General features: G+C 40.4%; 1 protein-coding gene across 3 annotated transcripts in view; it reads right to left on the minus strand.

Moving 5' to 3' along the window:
• Positions 1-20,566, minus strand: part of BOD1L1 (biorientation of chromosomes in cell division 1 like 1) — a 37,893-nt gene extending 17,327 nt beyond the window's left edge. The window contains exons 1-12 of one of the 3 annotated variants that reach the window (XR_008576810.1): positions 19,805-20,565; positions 19,215-19,339; positions 17,755-17,945; positions 15,875-16,498; positions 15,286-15,435; positions 13,766-13,935; positions 12,608-12,731; positions 12,118-12,262; positions 11,228-11,303; positions 4,200-10,335; positions 2,037-2,104; positions 558-627 (exon numbers count right to left, since the gene is read on the minus strand). Coding sequence is in view for 2 of the 3 variants with exons in the window: in XM_054823534.1 (XP_054679509.1) it covers positions 558-627; positions 2,037-2,104; positions 4,200-10,335; positions 11,228-11,303; positions 12,118-12,262; positions 12,608-12,731; positions 13,766-13,935; positions 15,286-15,435; positions 15,875-16,498; positions 17,755-17,945; positions 19,215-19,339; positions 19,805-20,011 (8,086 nt within the window). In the remaining variant the exon portion in view is untranslated. Of the gene's footprint in view, positions 1-557; positions 628-2,036; positions 2,105-4,199; positions 10,336-11,227; positions 11,304-12,117; positions 12,263-12,607; positions 12,732-13,765; positions 13,936-15,285; positions 15,436-15,874; positions 16,499-17,754; positions 17,946-19,214; positions 19,340-19,804 lie in introns of all 3 variants that reach the window. The other 2 variants (XM_054823534.1, XM_054823535.1) reach the window with 2 other exon arrangements.
• Between the last annotated feature and the right edge of the window lie 443 nt (positions 20,567-21,009).

The raw sequence follows: 21,009 nt of genomic DNA on the forward strand, positions 1-21,009 counted from the left end.
AGATTTCTAGCTAGGTGGTTATCCACTTATATGCGCTCTTCAAGTTTCAGTAGATAGATAGTCAGAAATATTTTAATCTTCTAGAGAGCAAGAAAGAATTAAAAAAAAATAAATTTTTTTCTGTAAAGTATGTGTGACCTAAGCCATATAGTGCTTGCTCTTGTCATATCCTCACCAGGCCTGTCACAACACCCAAAACAAGGATGTTCTAAGTTTATAAGGAAGAAAGCCATTCTTTGGGGAAGTTTCTGTATCTTTCCTGGGCAAATGTTTTTCTGTGTTTACTGATTTTAAACAGAATGTTAGCAGTCTACTTTTTTAAAATCCTAAATGCTTTCCACCCTTCTTTCAGTATACCACATTGGAAGAAAAGGCTGACCCTCCTGCTTTCCCACCAACCAAATGCAAAGCCACATGAGCTCCCAGAAACATTTCAAGAAGATTTCTGCAGGCGTTGCTTCAAACCCTCTACACATAGTATATATCAAATCTACAACCCTCCCATCCTAAGTAATAGCCAAATCAGTATGAAAAGTTGCTATCAGTATAAAAATCACCTTTTTGAAATTCTTTAGTATGAACATCCGCATATTCCTCTTCACTTCTTGGACTTTCAGGCTGTTGTGACTAAACACAAAATCAAAAGAAACAAAAGTATTGAAGACATCCAGAACAAGTATGTCTCACTCCCCTCCCTCACATGATGATGAACATTGTCTTATCATGATCTATAAAAGTCTTCAAAAGCTTGCTTAAGACAGTAGTATAAGTATTAATAAGGAACACTTGCAGAGCTGGGTCACATTACTGTTGAACGGTACAGTGCCTAACTTTGACCTCAGAGTTAACACTGGTACCAGAGATTAGTTTAAAAAAAAGGAGATCTCAAGAGAAATCTCAGAAAGTCAAAGTGCAACACTTACTCTGAGTTCCAGATACAAGCAATATTCTAGAAACGGCCACATATACAGAAAAATACGTATCTGCAATGTATAATAAGGTACAGTGAACTCTTTTCAACTCATGTGTTTTGGTGTGGGGTTGGTTTTTCTTTTATTCAAGTTACAGATCAGCTATATGTTACTGTTGCATAGATAATGCTCTATGGAGCCAAGTGTACCTAAGTCAGATCTGGACACTGTAAACTCAGATACAGTGCCATATGAATATGGCTATATTGACTCTAGGACCATCTTCTGCTGGCAAACAGAACAGCTGTCTGCAGGTAGAACTCAACTGCTCTGCCCTGGAGCTGCAGCCAGCAGCCCTGTGCAGATCCACCCATTCACAGATGCTTGAAAGGCTTTGAACCATGTTCTCCCTCAAAACGCTCATTATCAGAGTTTGGCAAGATACGAATACAGTCCTGCATCTGAATGAAGAATTAACCCATGCGGAATCCTGGCTAGTATGGATCACAGCACAGACACACAGACAGACAGGCTCAACTTTGGTCTTACACAAGCTACAGGTGACCACGAGCCCCAATACCCCAGATTATCCAGGATGCCCTACTCTTCTGTTACGGCAGATAACGGGCTGTAGTTATCACAACACACAACAGCAGCAAGTGTTCCTCAAACACATAGAGAACGGGTGAGTCTGAAGACTGGCAAGGAAGTGATACAAAGAAACAAAGAGCAGTGTATGTTTGCTATTTCAAAGCCCTAAACTAAAAATTGCCAACTGCAAGTGCTAACGCATGTATGGCTATTTTACAAGTACTATCACAAGCGACATGCGTGCAGTATGACCAATTCTAAAAAAAGCGAACTTGGATGTCATGGTCACAGAAGGAGCGTGGCTGAGGGAGGGAATTGGTTCTACCACAGAATAACGTGGACAGCCCACAATTTAAATGCCAGCTGCTTAGAAAAGTACAGTTGAATAATCTGAAAAAAGACCCTTCAAATGTTTTGAAGTTCAAACGCCATTTTTGCTGCACAAAAATCAAAAGATGTAGTAAGAAACCCTAGCAAGATGTATAATTATGTAAGAAATAGTATAGTAAAAAATTTTCAAAATAACATAAATACCTCGTCAGTTCTCAAGTTACTTTCAAATTCTAGTTCTTCTGCCAACTTTGGTAAAGCTGCATTATTGCCTAATGAAATACAAATATGTTAGAATTATTAGATTATGTTATGCTGTATTTATCTCATGCTACAGTAGGATGCTATTTCTCAGTACTACCTCAATGAACACAGCACATCAATTTAATCCTTTCCTGTAGGCAACGGAAACAATAGCAAGTCTGTCTGCAGCAAACCAGCTCAAAAAAACCCAACTTGGCATCTACAAGAACACAAGTACTTCTATGTTTTCCTTAAATACAAAAGGATTGGGAAATATGTGGGATTTACCACAGCTTATTTATGAATTCTGACTTTGGCTTTTTCTCTTACTTTAGAAAAAAACACCAACAGATTTTCAGACCAAATTCCAAACAGCAAGTTACCTCTGTATGAATGAATGCAGAGCTCAGAGTTAATACTAAGGATAATATTTTTCTTTTAGTGACAATTAGATCTAAATCCATAAGCTCTAGAACCATAACAACCACTGAAATTATCCAATTTCCATAGAAACTGAAAGCTCAGTAGCTGCTGTTAGTGTCAATGTAATTTCAGAAAATCTTAAAACCCCACACATGTCATTCCCCATGGGAACAGCTGTATGCTTATAACATCTGAAAAACAGGCCATGTAGACAGCATCTTCATATGATCTCTACAGCCTTTTTGGATACCTATTTCAGAAGTCTGTTTATACAGCTTTTCCTAAACAAATAGTTATAACATGGTAATTCAGTAATGATGCATGTGAAGTGATTAAATTGTGGTTGTGGTCCACAGAATAAGACTACCGTTACCACAGGTACTTACAGAGGCTACATCAATGGACAACAAGGATTCAGCAAAGCACCAAGACAGAAATACCTTCGTGTAGCAGTTTACATTTTCATGGCTCATGTTTGTCTCTTGTATAAATACTGAATAACATTTTTTAAGTTTACTAGATCAGCATCTTTCCTTGACAAATTCCTAAGATCCCAAAATCTGCAGAGTGAGCTTTCTCACCCCAGATATCAATAAAACTAGAGAATAAAGCAACCTTTGAGAAACTGGACCTAAACTCACATTATAAAAATGTTTTCTGAAATAATAGCAAAGACATGAGAAGGAAAAGGTTTTAAAAGTAGAACTTGATCGGCATCATCTCACTTCCTTTGGTATAAAGATAGATAAGTGGATTTCTCTACCATTTTTAAACAGTTTAATTTCTCCAAAATCTATAATGAAGTCATAATCTTGACTTTATTATGGCATCTACAGAATTTATTAATTTTTCATAAACTTGGTGCTTCAAGTACTCTGGAGGGCCAAAGAAGAGAAAGGCTGAAAATAGCAGGATATTAATTACACAATATTTTAGGAACTAGCAACCATGCAAGTTCATTTCAAATGTTAGCTTCCAGAAAAATGGATCTGGAAATAAAATATGATATTCTTAATGTCATATATTATCATAACTTGTGTCTTCTATTTAAAATAGATACGTATCATCACTGCTCACTTAACATATTTATTTAGGATGACTGTCTGATTCGTTTGTAATGCAAAGGAGGACCATTTCAAGTGTATTGACAACACAAAATTCAGTACAAGAGAGTGAACCTGAATATGACCATTAAATAACCATCCAGAGAAAATCTGCAGTTATGATTAAGAATGGCCACTCTTAACCTTCAAAATTAAGAAGTTACCTTTTAAAAATGTTGAATATATGTCTAAATGAAATGCATCCTCTTTTCTATAAAAACATTAATTTCAAAACACGTTAATAACAAAACCCATCTGTAGCTCCACAATAATTACCCCCTGCAAATCACTTTGTATATTAGCTCACAATTTTAAGCCAACGTGTCTTAAAAATTTTTGCACTCTAATAACATTTAATTCTTTTCCAACATACCTCAGATAGTTGTGTTCAGTCACTCCTATATTCCCAGAATCACATGCTTATTTAAATATTTGTCACCAATTCTTAAATATATTATTATTTATTTCACAACCAACAAAGAAGGCCGGTATATTTGAACAGTGTAAGTTACTTCTAACTCTAAGAATGGTAAAATGCATGATTTATGACAGCTTATAAACTTAAGAGGTTTAAAAAAAAAAAAAAAGAAATCCTCACCTGAATTAAAGGTTGCATTACTTTTTGGAAAAGTAACTTCAATTCCAATATCATCTATTTTGACCAAGTTCGTTTTGTCATCACCACTGTATAGGTCTTCTACATGCAACACAGGGAAGTCACTTTTTTCACCTAATTCTGCTTCTATTGTCACTTCACCAGGATTGGTATTTACAGTCACTTCATTTGCAGAAACTAAGGAAAGAGCCTGTGCCCTAGGCAGGGGAGTCCTTATTTCAGAAAAGTCACTTTCTAAAAGCAAGTTTGAGTTAAATTTATAGTTTACATTCCTTAGCGTTTCACTCTCTACTGATGCTTCTGAAATCATACAAGAGAGTTCTGATGTAACATCCTCATGCAAAACACCTTCAGCTTGCTGATCATCCTCGCTTGCCTCTGAGGAAGGACCTGGACTCAGAGCAGTCTCCGTACTAATCTCCACACAAAGGGCTTCATCTACACTCAAGAGGTTCACTGCATTTTCATCTGTTTCTGTGATTTCACTGTCTACTGTGGTCTGAGATGCTGCTGATTCTCCCCTCACATCACTCTCATGGGTCTTGTCTCTACCAATGACAAGCAAAGAATTACTGCTTTTTTCTGGGCCTGTAGTTGATAGGATGCATTCAATCTGGTTAGCAGTATTAAACATTTCCTCACTTTTGTCTTTTACTTCTGTACTCTCAGCAGCAAGTTGACTTTCTTCTATGACTGTAAAGGTGAAGAGACTATCACATTCTTCCATTGTGCTCAAAGTGATCACTGCCCCCTCTTCCTTATCTCCTATACTTGAAGCAGCATGTTGATCTTCACTGTTGGTGGCAACCCTCAGCACAGGAGCTCCACATTCTCCCACAAAAATCACAGAACCTTTGCTCTTTGCATCTGCATTGAAAGCAGCTAGTTCAAATTGCTCATCTACAGTTGCAGTGGTCTCCACAATCTTACATTCCTCTGATGCATTTGGAGAGATAATGGCATCTTCATCGCCTTCTGCTACAATGAGCTGACTTTCAGCTTGTGGTGCTGCACTGATCAGGACTATCTCACATTCTTCTGTCATGCTTGTAGTGATCATAGCAGCTTCATATCTTCCTTCTGTTTCTGAAGCATCAAGTTTGTTTTCATCTTGCATAGCTACACTAGACATAGGAGCTTCAAAACATTCTGCTGTACTCGTAGAGATCATTACGGTTTCATTTTTCGACTCCGTGTCTGACACATGTTGAATCGCCTCTTCTGTAACTTCACCTGACATTAGGATTACTTGTTCTTCCACAACACTTGTGGAAATCATAGCACACTCATCTTTTTCTTCCTTACCGCTAGCAGTTGGGTGACTTTCATCATCATCATTGTTATCATCTCCTCCTGCACTGGATTCACTAGGCATGGGAACCTCATATATTTCCATATCTATAGAAACCATAGCATTTTCATTTATTTCTTCTGTTTTCATGGAGGGGAGCTGACCATCATACTCAACAGCCGCACTTGACATAGGAGCCTCAAATTCTTCCACAATACTGGTGGAAATCATAGTGCACTCATCTTTCTCCTGCTTACTGCCAAAAGTATGCACACACTCTTTAAACTCTGTAGCTGTACTGGGCATAGGCACCTCGGTGTCTTCAGTGTCTACTAAGATCATAGAGCTTTCCCCGCTTTCATCTGCTCTTGCAACAGCAAGCGGACCTTCCTCAGCATCCATGGCTGAATGTAAGGGAGCATCACTTTCTTCCACTGTACTAGTAGAGATGATATCACCTTTTACTTTTTCTTCTCTGCCAGCAGGAGTAAGAGAATTCTCATCTTCCTTTGGAACTGCACTACTTATAGAGGCATCAAGTTCTCTGCTGTCAAAGGAAGTCATGGCATTCTCACGTTCGTCTTCAGTGCCAGACTGACTCTTATCTTGCGCTGCCATAGCACTAGTCATGGGACCCTCACATTCCTCGGCATCTAAGGGAATCAAGGTACTTTCATGCTTTCCTATATGTGCAGTCAAGGCACCCTCATCCGCAGCACTCGCACTGGTTACGCTGCTTTCAACAATCCCTTTATCATTTTTGCAGTTTGTGCCACAATTAGCTTCTTTCTCTGCACTTGTCATACTGTCAACAGTAAGCTTATTTATATTTGTGCCAGCCACTCCTGACTCAGCTTCCATTTGTTCAGCAACTATGCAGATAATGGAACTTTCTCCTTCTTCTGCACCAATACAAATTAGTGCATTTTCATTTTCCATTCCTGTACAAGTAGAAGCATGCTCATTTTCTTCATTTCCTCTTCCCGTACTGGTCACAATGCCCTCACCTTCTTCATCCTCTTCTTTTGAGCCCGTACTAGTCACAAAACCTTCATCATCACATGGACCTACACTGACTGTAGTGATACTGGCTTCTTCCTTTGCCCTTGTACTGTCCATTAGACTTTCATATTTTTCAGCTTCTAAACAAACTGCAAACCCCTCATTGCTGTCTTCTAGCCCTGTGCAGACTACTGAAATTTCAGCATCATCTTCTGGAGTTATGCCTGTGCTGGTCACCGCACTTTCACCATTTACAGTATCCTCAGATTTGTCACCACTAGTTCCAGTTGTGGCACTGTTGTTTGTGACCATTGCAATACAAGCACCAGTTACAGTGCTTTCTCCTTGGGCATCTGTACCAGTCACTGAGCAGATGATGAAGTTATGACCTCTCTCTTCTGCACCTGTGCAAGTCACAGTACCTTCGTGTTCTTTTACTTGGCCAGCTCTCACACTGACCCTAAATTCACCTGAACTGTCACCACTCGTCGACCCTTCACCTGTTTCTGTCCCTGCACTAGTTACAGCTCCATCGCTCTCTACTTCACCTAAGCAGGATACAGAACTTTCAAATTTGCCTGTATCTACACAAGTTGAGGTCTTTCGCTTTTCTTCAGAGCCTGCACTAGTCACAGCATCATCTTTTTCTTCTGCGCCAGCACTGTTCACACTGTCTTCAATTTCTACTCCGCTTGCATTGACTGAATCCTTACCACTTTCTTCTGCATCAACCATGGTACAGTCACCATTTTCTTCTTCTGTACTTGTTAGGAAACTTTCACTTTCTGCTAATCCTTCAGTGACAACACTGCCACCACCTTCTTCAGCTGCTGCAACAGTACACTCACCAATATCTGCTCCTGTGATAAAACTGCTGCCCTCACTACTTTTTACCCATATGCCCGTTGTGAAACCTTCATCAGCTTCTATGCTTGTGCAGATTACAGTCACCTCACTTTCTTCTTCTGAGCAAGTGGTTGTAGCATCACTGTCCTTTTCAGAATGTGATGCACCCTCAGGTCCTTCTTCTCCTGTACTAGTGGCCGTTACAGTACTCTCGGTGATCTTTTCTGTGCTAGTTCCTATCACAGTGGCTGGAGTTGTTTGTAGGCTGCTGTACAACAAACTAAGTTTACTACTTCCTGCACTGGTACCTACTGCATTGCTTTCATTTTTATCTTCCCTGCCAATCACAGTATTCCCTTCTTGCTCACTGGCTGTAACACAGTCTTTGATTGTTTCCTCAGGAACTCTTTCAGGCACTAGCACAGAGGAAGATTGTATCATATCATCAATATCATGCACCTTGTTCTTTTCCACATTATCCATCATCGTGCTTTTTTCTCCCTTCATGGAAGGATCTGTATTTGAGCACTCTCTTTCTCTTCTTTTTAGGAGAAGTTCTTTTGTTGTTACATCTCCACAATCTTCAGTTATATCAGTCATCAAATCTTCCTCTTTTATTTTTAACTCACTTCCCTGAGTGCTTTCTAACTTTGCTGCTTCATCAGAGTCTGCTTGACTAAGTAATCCAGCTGTACTGTCTCCCATTGCCTGTTCATCAGGTCGGTGAACCTCATTATCTTTTTCTATACTGTTTGTCACAGTGGTGTTGTCACCATCATCTTTCATGACAGAAAGATGTTGTTCCATGTATACAACTTGTGCTGCATCGTTCTTCAAAATGAAAGTATCTTCAAATAACGAAGTTCTATCTGAATTATGGCATTCTTTAGACATGCTATGCAAAGAATCTGTAACATCTGAGATATCCATATCCATGGATTTTGCATCAGCAGCATCTTCTCTGGAAGAATTAATTGCTACAGGAACATCATCTGAATTAGAATTTATCACAGTTTTTAAATTCTTTGGTCTTTTGCTATCTTCTGAAGGTTGATCCTTACTGGGAACATTCAGTAAGATTCTACCACTTGTTTCATACACAACACTCATTTTATAAGCCCCTTGTTTATTGGGTTCTTGATCCATAGAATCTTGTTTGGACAAAGTGTCTAAGGCACCAACTTGTTTATTAGGGATATCTTCTTGTTTTACAGGTTTTTCAGCTGCAGGCAGAAACTGTAATTCACAAGCTTTGGCATCTGCCAAGTTGTGTTTTAATTCCTTATTTGAAAGAGAGAGAGATATTTTTTCTTTTGCTGCATACTTGGCATCTGTGGCTTGGAGGGAGTTTTGAAAGTTTTTTCCTTCGATGTTAGATGCTTCCTGTACTTTTGTTTGTTTCAAATCAAGTTCCATCAGCTCTTCCTTGTGACCAGAAAGAAAGTCATCATTATTCATACTTGACTTTTGAGAAGCTGGAGCATGGCTGCTTTCAGTTGTGCTAGCTGATTGCTTTTCCTCTCCAAGTAAATCTTGGTTTGATATACTGCCTTTTCTATTTTCACAGGCTATCTTCTTACTTTGTTTTTTATCCATTGCCACTGTGATGCTCAATACTTTCTCTTGCCCGCTATCCATTTCTTTAATATCTTTATCTTCCAATTTGATAGTCTCTTCCTTCTTCTTTATCTCCTTGTTGCTGTGCTTTAAGTTTCTGCTTTTGTGACCTTCAGCAGAGAATCTTCTTTCTAGTTTGGAATTGCCTAAATCTTTATCACCTCTGTACTTCTCTTTTACAGATCCTTTTTCTCCAGAATGTAGCTTACCTCTGTGACTAAAGTCTTTTTGTGATCCCTGAGTTGACTGCGTGCCGCTTACAAGCTCAAACTCAGCTCCACTTTCATCAAAAACTTTGTCTTCATTCTTGGATTTGTGTTGCTTATCTGAGTCGTTCTCTTCCATGCTCTTATCTTTGTCTAGTTTCTGACCACTCTCTTTTGTTAAATTTTCCTGTAATTCTGTTTCAGATGCTTTGAATTGCTTACTATGACTCTTTGACTTAGATTTTAACAAAATCTTGTCTTCTGCAAGGCTCTTAGATCTTCGTCTGTCTTTATGAACACCATCTTCTTGCTTCAAATTACAATCAGAGTTAGTTGATTCTATTTCATGTTTATCTTCTGAGTAGCTTTCGCTCCTTCTGTGTGATGCAGAAGCAAGTTGCTTTGAGGCACTTAGGGAATCCTTTTGTGGCCTAGAATCACTCAGGGACCTTTTGGACTTGTATTCTGCTCTTGATTTTTCTGTTGAGAGATGTCTGTCTTTTTTATTTTCCTTACGCAGCAATTCTTCAGCTTTTAAGGCTGATTCAGAAATATTTTTTCCATCTTTTCCTGTTACCGATATTTTCCGTTCACTTCTGTGTTTACTTTTTCTTTCAGATTTATCATCTGAGGAAACCTTCATTTGTTGATTATGTTTCTGACCACCATCCTCTCCTTTCAAACTTCTCTCAAATGAATGGAGTTCAACATCTTCACTTGATTTGTGAACACCATCTCCTTTATATTTGTGCTTTAAAGAAAGTTTATCTTCTAAAGTAGTTTTTTCCTTTTCATTTTTATCTCTGTAAGACTTGGATTCTTTTTTGGCAGCATTTCTCATATGTTGAACTTCTGTGTCACTATCTTTTTTGGGGTGTTTTTCATTTTTAAATATGGATTTCTGCCTCTGTAGTTCTTCAGTATTGACTTCTGCTCTATCCAGTTGTCTTTTTGGATCCCTTGTTTCGCTTTCCTGCTGGGCTCCTTCAACCTGAAGAGAGGTGGAGGTTTTTCTTTTATGTTCTTTTTCTGCTTTAGAATCACTTTTGCTTTCCTCAGTTGAATGCACCGATTCTGAAAGTCTTCTAAGCTGTTTAGAGATTTCACTTTTCCCATGATTATGCTTCAATTCTTTGGAAGAATTTTTTTCACAAGTCTACAAAAGAAAGTTTTTATACATGTAAGCAAACGTTACACAATTCCTTCACTACGTGACCAAACAGAATTGTCAAGGGCCATCTCTCCCTAAAACAATACACCAGAAAATACACTTAACATTGTAATGAAAATTCACCTAAAATACAGTCAGCAAGAAAATCAAACTTGCCATTTTAATTTCAACTATATGCCATTGAGGGAAAATTCAAAGAAACAGAAGTTAAACTTAAGCAGTCTGCTTGAATTTGAGTATCTTTTCTTTATAAAAAGATTTTTCTTTCTAAAATTAATGGATTTTTAAATGGACAATCACAATTTCAAGTATTCCGTAAGTTACTTTTAACAGTCATTATGATGTCTGTTTAAAAAAAACAAACCAAACCAACAAAACCAAACAACACCCCAAAACCCAGAAAAGAGAAATCTAGGGACTCCCATTTGATCTTTCAACTATCACTTATTTTTTGTTAATAACCTTGTTGGTAAAGAACTCTCACCATAAGAATTCTCCTTCCTTTAGCATTTGGACTACATTGTTTTGCTTTAACTTCCCAGTGAGAAGTTTAAATAGATCAAGCTCAAGTCTTTGCATGTAAGACCACTTTACTTTTTTAAAAAACCCAACATGTTTCGCAGAACAGGGCTTAAACTGTATCTTGTGTTTTACAACATCAGCACCAAATACATAGACTGTACATTCTAGTGGCTACTGGAATTCAGAAAGCATTACTACAGCAATGTCAGATCACTAATGTGATTGAAAGAACTAGCAGGAAACAACTAATTCATAAGAATGAATGCGATATTCCACAGTTTGGTACAGACATACGAACAAGTACTATTACAATAAAAAAAGAAGATCATAAGGTTTATATTTAAGAGGTGCATACCTCATTTGTCTTTTGCATGTCTTTAGAATCTTCTTCAGATGGCTCATATTTCTTTTTGCAGCCATCTTCAGCATGCCTGAAACAAGTATTTGGACAATTAAAAACCAGAAAAATCGGTATCAGCCTAACATTAGTTTGTAAACTTTGTGCTTTTAAAGATGAAGGAGAGAGAGAGAAAAATGCATGCTAAAAATACTGAAATAGAACATGATCACACAACTTTTGACTAGCCAATTGTCCAAGCTTTTTTCCTCTTGGAAAATTTTGTGTACCAACTTCAAAGATATCCTCTGGACATTGGTGCTTTAAAGCAGAGAATATTAGGATGACAATATTAGTACTACAGCTGTCTGTAAAATGGGTAAGAGATCTCCTTGTCCCATATATACCTGTATGTAGAGAGATACGTACACATGGATATATCTATGTAAAAGACCAAGCCAAGTTGACTGACATATTAGATGCACAAACATTTAGAAACTCTCCATTATCACGCCTTTATTATGATTCTGTGTGTGAAATGCTACATAAGACTGCAGTAGCAGCGTTTGAGCTGCAAGGTATTTAAGCACATATAATTTGATTTTCTGCCAGAACTTCATGCTTATTACTAACAAAATTATGTGAATAATTGTGAATTACATGAATTATTGTGGATAATGTGAATAAGGGCAACCTGGTTTAGTGGAGGGTGTCCCTGCCCATGGCAGAGGGGTTGGAACTAGATGAGCTTTAAGGTCCCTTCCAACCCAAACCATTCTATGATTCTATGACTTTAAGAGGAAATTGTTAAAATGGGTAAGGCTAACTGCAAAGCTGAAGAGAATCGTTTCAATCTGCAAAAATGAATATTCAAAAACTTAATTCCTTTTGAGCAAATACATTAATACCTTGAATCTCTCTTTCTTTTTCTGCTCAAGGCTACTTTTTTTTCTAAAAATTTCTGTTCTTTAAGCACATCCTTAATGCTGGTACCAGTAGCTTTTGACTCAAGACTTCCTGATGAAGGTTCTTCTATGTTCAAGCCACTTTTTCCTAAAATACACAAGTGGTGAAATACATAAGCATGCCATTATATTACTGTTTGAGCTATAAACTGTACTGCTTTCAGTCACGAGAGTAGTAATAATACTAGTGTATATAGGTATTTATTGTGTTTAAGCAATGTAATGATATATGAAAGTATATATGAAAAAGATATGGAATTTTGTATTAATGATTTGCATTATACATTTTTCTGTTACATCACTGTTGAAATGTTGGGTTTTTTAGGGAAATGACTACAGACCTATTACCAATATTTTAAGCTGAATGTTTTTGTCCAGAGTGAGTGAGCGAGCAAAAGCAGGGCAGCACGGGCTAATGTTATACGTCTCATACCTTTAGCATTTTGATTTCCAGTTTTTAGCGATTTTGTTTTTTCTGCAGCCTTCTGTTTACGTTTTTCTTCAAGTCTCTCTCTGTTAATTTGTCGTCTTAGGAGTCTCTCTTCCTTTTCTTTGGCCTGGAGATACAAAAAAAAAAAAAAAAAAAAAGGAAAACGATTTATCATTAAATCAAAGAGTATTATTTGAGTACAAATGTATGTCTAAAACCTACAGAAAACAGATCATTGTAGCTTGAAGAAAACAAAACAAATAGTCCTTAGAAACCACTATATGAAAGTTAATGGAATCCTACGAGTTCCAGAGTTTCATTGATGCTTAACACTGCAGACTGAGGCTATGAGACCTTCTCAAAGTATCTTATTTTTTATTTATATGTACATAAAATATACACATACTGTATATATATTAAATATATATAAAACTATTAAAAAATACATATTTAGCCAAAGGAAAAAGATCTAAAGGAACTGCTGCTCCTTCTTCTGTGTGCTGGTCCTTCTTCCACAGAACACAGTGAACAGGCTTAAACTCCTCTTTCCATTCTCAATGGCTGCAGACATACCACAAACTACTGATTTCACGGACAGCAAGAACTACATTGGTAAAGAGATGATGTAATGAAGTAACCTGCAGTAGTCAACACAAGCCCAAACAGCACAAAACCCCACTGAATGCAGGCTGCAGGTAGATATGAGCTACTTTTCCCACCCAAATTGTCATTATATACATTAAGTCTACTGAACACCAGCTTTTTCACATGTGTAGCAGTTCTTACTCTCCCTATCAAATCACTCAGTTGAGAAAGAATGCAAAACACTGCATGTAAATAGTAAATCCTCTTGTCAACACTAAAAGACTATTCATTTTAAAGCGAGAGGAAAAAGATGGAAAAGTGTGTCATTGCTTTCATCACCTGAAACTTTCAAACTATAACCAGCAGAGTGCTTCGCTGGAGAGCAGATCATGCAGTATTGGTGGAATTCTGAAGGAGGAGCAGTTTTAACAAAAGGAGGGGGAAAAAAAAATAATAATGAAATGAAACCAAACAGATTGACTCCTCCTCACAAACCACCACCAAATAAGAAGTGCAATTTTTGCGCTGAAAAGTTTAAGGAGCCAGAATGCGAGCAGTAACGAAGTCCACACTTACAATGGACTGACGGCGTTGTTCTACAGTTCGTTCATCATCAGAATCGCTGAAGTATTTGGAGTACAAGAACGGCTTGCGAACATAAGCATGACGAACGGGCTTGGCTTTCCCATCACCCAGCTCATTAGCATGAGGCTTTGTCTTACTTTGACTGTGTTTCTCCTCTTCATCTGAAGAAAGATTAGTGAAGTGTAGAGAGATAGATAAGTTAGGACAGTGCTTTCAATGTCACTTTGGAGGAGGCAAAGCTACTCAAAATTTATTAACAGTTATTTATCCTAAAAACAAATGGTTAAAAAATTAAACCCTTTAACATCAAAATATCACTAGATTATGAAAACCTGAAAGGTATATCCATGTGTTTGTGTACATCATTCAGCCAAAAATTTGCAAGATACAAACCCCAGAATAAAGTGGGATACAACAACTGGGCTTACCCTCTTGCCTGTAATCACACTGCCTTTTTACATGTAGTATTTAGTAGGTAACACCGTGTAAGAAGTCAGAACATAATTTCTGCTATTAAATTAAGCTTCTTCCATACACAAAAAAAATTTGTACAGTATTTGAATATGTTAAAAACTAGATGGGCTTACTAAAATAGATACACAAAACACATTTTTGTTTATATTAAGTATTATTCAAGTAAAAATAAATAAATCTATTTCAGTTCTATCAGGATTATCAGAAACACAGCAAAACCACTTGTGCTCCATACTGTACAAATTATTTATATCCCTGAAATATACTTAAGGCTTGTTTTCACTTCACAAATATTTATTTATAACTGAACACAATCTGTCACATTTAAAGGTAACACCACAGTCAGAGAATATGTAAGTAATTCAGTGCTTCTAAATAAATATTCTTAGAGCAGAAAAGATAAGCTCACAGCATACTAGAGACAACTCATTCACATGCTAAGGCATTCTATATTATGAAGTGGAAAGTCTTATTAACTGCAAAAGCCACTTATCTGCAGAAATCAGAGCCTGAGGTCTGCTCTAGACAAGGAGAGCACAACCAGTCAGTGAAAAGATCTAGTGTTTCCAAGGTCTTAAAGCTAGATCCATTTCTGTTCCTTCTACTGCATCAAGGTAAAATTTGGAAATTCCTACAATCCTAAAGCTCCAAAACCAACCTGATCTGCAAAGTCAGCTGCAACCGCTACCATGGGGTCACAAACAAAGCACTCTAAGTTCATGGCAGAAGGGAGGGGGGGGGAAAAACCCACAGGAAAGCAACATATCCATCACCATTATGTGTTTTTGCCACCTATGAAATACCGAGGTACAAATAAGATTTACAATGTTTAGAATATACCTGGCTATTAAAAATAAATATTCAAAGTATGTCCACTACTTATATTTCGTAACAGCACAAATACTATCCATTCCACATTCAAATTCTTTCGCATAAGTACAATAAAACATACTATAAACCCTCAAATTTATGATATGATGCACTCAACGAAAGTGTTGCATATTCTTTCTTGTTGCTTAACAATCTAATTATTTTACCATCTGATGTGATCTCTCCCTCTTCAGTACTGTCAGAAATTACAGTCTCTTCTTCACTCTCCTCTTCAAAGGAAGAAAGGTCACTGGTATGGACGGAGCTGACAGTGATGTCACTGAGTACATCCATATCTGAATCTACTGACGTATTTTCTTGCAAAGGAAAAAATAGAAAGGGCTGTAATGCAGCACACTGTATTTGAGAAATTTCTCTTACCAAAACAGTGATTTTGCCACTGAGAACAAAATTATTTTAAGAACAATAAATAGGAAAAAAATAAAAATAAACATCCGTACCATCTTAATGAAATGTTATTAGGCTAACTCTGGTTTACTGAAAACAAGAGTCACCCTGAGGTACGACTAGAAACTTTAAATGCAGATTGGAATTGCTGAGTGAACTTGCCAGAGTAAGGCAGATGACCAATCACACACTTGAGGAATCAAAGCTCACCTGATTCCTAATGTGGGTACCTCGGTTAAGGGAGATGAACCACGCCCTAGCTGAGGCTTCCAAGACAAATTTGCCAGAACTAGCAAAGAACCTACATTCCAAGTATACATTTAAGGAAGAGCATTGCCCAAACCATACCTTCCTTACTTTCTTTAGTGCTTTCAGTTGTTTTATGTTTATTGCTATTTTTTTCTGTAACTAACTGTTTCATTGGTTCCGACTCTCTTGCTTGCTTTTCTTCTTTTGACCTCACAGTATCATCACTTTTCTTTGAATGGTCAGACTTCTTGTCAAGTTTTTCCTTCTTTTCTTTTCTTCTTTCACTGCTGTCTGGTTTCTTGTCACACTTATCTAATAATTTACTCTTTTGATCTTCACCCTCCTGTTGAATTTCTTTACTTGTATCTTTACTTGTAAAAGTCAAATTATTAGTATCCTTTGCTGAATTTTTTATTTCTTCACTTTGGCAAGGCAGCTCATTTGAATCTTCACATTTTGCAAATGTTTCAGCCCCTTCTCCAGAAGGATCACAAATTGCTTTCTCTCTGTCTGGCAAGTCCTCCGCATTTCTCTCTCTATCAGTGCTACCATCCACACTCTGCTGAGATGAGAGTCTTTTTGTAACTTTGTCATTGTTCTTGGCAGTTGAGTTCTCTGTTGAAGCCCTGGCAGCACTTGCTTCTTGGTTAAGAGAAGTTATTGTTTCCAAAATGGACATTGCATCACTAGCTACATTGCCACTAGGAGCTGTAGCAGAGACACCTTGAATAGTAAGAAAGAAAATAGTTTTAGTTCTCCTTAGTTTCTGTAGTTCTGTTCAGACAAAATGTTAAGCAAGTGAAATAAAGAATAATTACTCTATTTAAATTAAGCAAAATTAACTTAAAAGGTTTAGCTAATTTTGTATTTAGAGATTTTGGGTTAAAAAAAAAAAAAAAGAAAAAAAGAGAGACCAAGAAGTTGCATTCCTGTAGCAATTCTGATCTGATTACCTGACACTCATTTTACTCTGTGACATACCACTGTTCCTGAGATCAGCTAAAGAAAGCAGAGGTTGTCTGTGGGAAGGATGTTCTGAACACAATCCTTGTTCAACTTTACCATCATACCAAGTGGGATGATGACTCTGGAGAAGCACAGTACAGAATACTGCAGCAGAAAGTCTGTATTTCATACCCCTGGTGTCTCCATAACAACATGGAAAATGGACTCAGCATAGTGATTATATAACAATAGGATTATCAGAAATACCTCATCACCTTCCCATCCTCTTAGAAGCAACTCTGTTGATGGATGAGAAAGGGTTAACTGGACTAGCACTAAGAGCTGCAGCTGGCTTGTTAACCCACTTACTTTAAAGGAAGTGGGCCTCACAGGAAAAGGGCTAGGATTTAAATAACGGGTCTGGTTACAAATAGATGGACTGCTGTGGAGTCTCTTAGGAAGGGAAAGAATGGACAATTACCTGCAGGAGTGTTTAGAAGTTGATACCAGGCAACATAAATGAAAACCGTAAAGAAAGAGTACTGTGTTTATAAACAAACTAAAGATTGGCTGATTTACAGCAGAACTTGAGCTCCTGAGAGGACCTCAGCCATTCAAATCTTACTGCACACACCAACTGCATTAAGACAGGTAACTGTCTCTCATGTAATTTTTGTCCGATCCACCAATGTATAAAAAATTGAATCATTCTTCTCTAACAGCTATGTCTTATCCGATCCTGTAATAGTTAAGAGGGCCAAACCCCGAGACCAACTTTTTTCCCTTATGTAAATTGATCCCTTGTAATCTCAAGCAGAAGTGACAGGAGTGACATGGTGGTACATAGTGACATCTCTCTTCCCTTCTATCTTTATACATACAGCAAGAGACAAATATTATGGTATGCTGCCTGGAGCTCAGCTTGTTAATACTGATGCTAACAATTATGTGCCATCAGCAAACCTAATCAATGTTTCTGCTCTCTCGAAAAACAAATTTTTGTTAATAGACTGCTCAGACAAATGGTATAATACCTTGTACTGTAACAGAAGCATCCGCTTTCTCCTCACTTGGAGCTGTATTGGAGCCTGCCTCCTCTTTATGATTCAATGTGGCTAAAAATTCATGGACAGCTTTTTCCACCTGAGGTCTGAACGTGTGGTTGATCTTTGGGTCCACAACCTGAGAAATAATTCTGTCAATTCCAGATTCCAACATTCCAGACCTGGAACAAAGTCACATGAATACTTAATAAGAAAAATGACTTTTAAAGAACATCTTAAGGAAGTATGCTCATTTAGATGTGACATAAACACTCTTAAAAACCTCCAATGAAGCATTAACATTTTCTAAGCATCACTGCGGCTATGTATTTAGCCAGCTGCCTGTATTTCAACAGCTCGCTCTATGCCTTATGAACTAAGAAGAAAAATGGTAGAGAAACAAAGCAATCCAACCACATGGAATTAACACAACAGCCTGTTATGTCATTACTGGTTATGCCTACAAATCTTACCCAACTGTAAAAGTGACATTTGTGGAAAAAATTGAGAAGAAACCTGATGTTACTGATTCCCATGGCATAAAACAAATGAATTGCAAAAGGCACAAGGGACAAACAACTACTAGACCAGTCATCGCCACCCTAAATTATGTTCTGCCTAACACAGTATGACACCTCAGAGTTCTGCAGCTTTATAGCACATCCTTAATCTTCAGTAAAATCCAATAAATGGGAATAGAGAGCTTTGTATCTATGGGTTCTCTCTAGAACCCTGTAATCTTTTGTGGAACATGTACTGCCTTTTGTCCTAATTGCTTCTTTAACAGCTTCTCAGTACCAGTTATCAATGGTACCACTACAGCACAAATGAGTAAGTTCATTCCCAAATACCTTGTTTGACCCAGTTTAGTGACCAAATTCATGCTACTTTTAAGAAATTTCCTAATATTTCTTACGACTCTAAGTTTTGAGAGGAAAAACTAGAGGAGCCCTCATGAAACAACGTGACATCAGGTAAGTGTCTGACATCATTTTGATGTAACAACAGTTCTGAGAAACCTCTTCTCTGTCTTAGCTAGATTTCCATCATTTTTTTTTGTTTTGTGAATTTAGCTTTGTGGTCCACAGAGCTTGGTTTGTCAAATCCTTTTAATTTTCCTTAGCTCAAAACTTGATAATGCAATTTTACTAATATCTCCTTAAAAGAGATGGTAAAGATAGACCAGCTAGGGTGTTACATCCCAAGTCAGAAACATGCTTTCCACCCCTGCATCAACTTGGATCAAACAAAATAACACTGACAGTCTAACTCTGACTAATGCTGATGGTGAATTGCTATCTGGAACAATACCACGTTTTAAATGCTAAAAACCCACTTCTTAAGAAGTTTCTTTGAAGAAAGCACACAGTTTACAATTGACCTAGAGCCTCTGTCATCTCTCATGGTACGTGAGCATGTCCAAACACAGAAAGTCCAGAACTGTCACTTACTTGAGAACCTGCTGCCTAATGTTATTTCTCAGCTGGTTCTTGTTGAGATGAGGACTCCAGGTATGAGTTGCCAAATGATTGGAAACAAAGTTGTCAACGCGCTGTCTCAAATTCTGGTAGGCAGGCTAGAAAGCAACAACACAGGTTGGATAGGAGGGGTTTGATAAGCAGATATCCTCCTGGGGGCCGGGCTGGAAGAGCCGGCAGCCCGTTGGATTCCACCCCCCCCACCGCCGAAGGTGCAGGCGCTCCCTCTCCTTTGCTGCACTCGCAGCGTGTTGAACACGCCCGTATCGCTACAAACACCCCACAAAACCTGGCGTGTTTGTTCCGCCGGCCAGCCCACGCTCCGCCCTGACAAGAGGGGCTCCAGCATTGCCCCCGGCGCCGAGCCGGAGCCCCACGCGGGCCCAGGCGGCCGCTCCCCACCGCCGAGCGCGAGGCGCGCTCCCCCGCCACCCCCGCGCCGGGCCCCGCCGCTCTCGGACAGGCCCAGCCTGCCCCCGACGTGCCGGAGCCCGGGCAGAGCCACCGGCGTGGCGCAGGGACGCTCCTCCGAGGCGCCGGCCGCCGGGCCCGGCCGCCCCCACCTTGGTGTCCACGTCGGCCAGGCAGTCGCGGCGGAACTGGTCGAAGAGCCCCTGGCTCTTGAGGTGGTTGACGATCATGGAGACCAGCTCGGGCTCGGCCGCGCCGCTCCCCACGGCGGCCCCGGCACCCGGCAGCGGCGGCGGCTGCTGAGGGGGCGGCGGCGGAGGCGGCGGCGGCGGGGGCTGCGGCTGGGAGTTGCTGGCCATAGGGGCGGCGGGGCGGCGCGGCCTGCGCTAGGCGCGGCTGCCGGCTCTCCCGGCCGGACCCCGGGACGGGGCTTGTTACCGAGCAGCGGCCGCGGCAGCGCTGACCCCGGAAGCGAAAGGGAACGGAGGGAGGAAGCGGCGGGCGACGAGAAGGGAAGCAGGGACGACGCCGCCGAGAGCGGCGCCATCGGCGCGAAGCGAGCACTGGCGGAGCCGCGCACAGGAGCCGCGGGCCCTTTAAGGGGATGGAGGGGGGCGGAGCCGCTCGCGGCCCGCTCCAGTGTGGCCCCGATCCGGCGGCGGGGGGGCGGGGGGGGGGAAGAAGCGGAGGCGGCCGCGGCGGCCCTCAGTCCCCGCCCGCCTCGCCGGCAGCCCCCCGCGCCGTGCGGCCGCGGCTGGGCGCTGCGGGCAGCGCGGGGGCACCCGCTGCCCCGGCCGCCCGGCGCCCGGCGCCGCGCAGCTGCCGCCCTCCCCGGCGGTGCCCCCGCAGCTCCGCCCCGCGCGCCGCCCCTTCCTGCGCTGGCCGCCATCATGGTGGGGGCAATGCCGCGCGCTTCCTCCCCGAGGCACGGGGCGGGGCCGCGGCGCTGCGACGGTCGGCGGCGGGAGGGCGGGGCCTCTGGCTGGAGGGCGGGGCCGGGCGTGGGGCCGAGGCAGCGGCCTGTCACCAGGGCAGGGGCTGTGAGGGCGGCGCGCTGCGGCGGGGACGGGTGGCTGTCCCTCAGGGTGTTCGGCAGCTGTTACTGGCTGCTAACGGAGCCTTCTCCCGGTCCTCCCTCTGCTTCAGGGGACGCTCCTGCCGGCACCCCAAGGGTAACTGAAGGCTTTGCATGGGATCCTGGATCTTACCTTTCCGTAGGCTCTGCGGGGCTGCGGGAGGCCTGGGTGAGGTGACGGGGCCATGACATTTACAATACTTGAATTTCAGCTTGTTTTCTTTAGATTCCCACGTGCTTTTTGAATACAAGTGTTTTGAACAAGATGTTTCTTGTTTGCAA

Source organism: Grus americana, chromosome 4, assembly GCF_028858705.1.
Source record: "Grus americana isolate bGruAme1 chromosome 4, bGruAme1.mat, whole genome shotgun sequence".
Lineage (NCBI taxonomy): Eukaryota > Metazoa > Chordata > Aves > Gruiformes > Gruidae > Grus > Grus americana.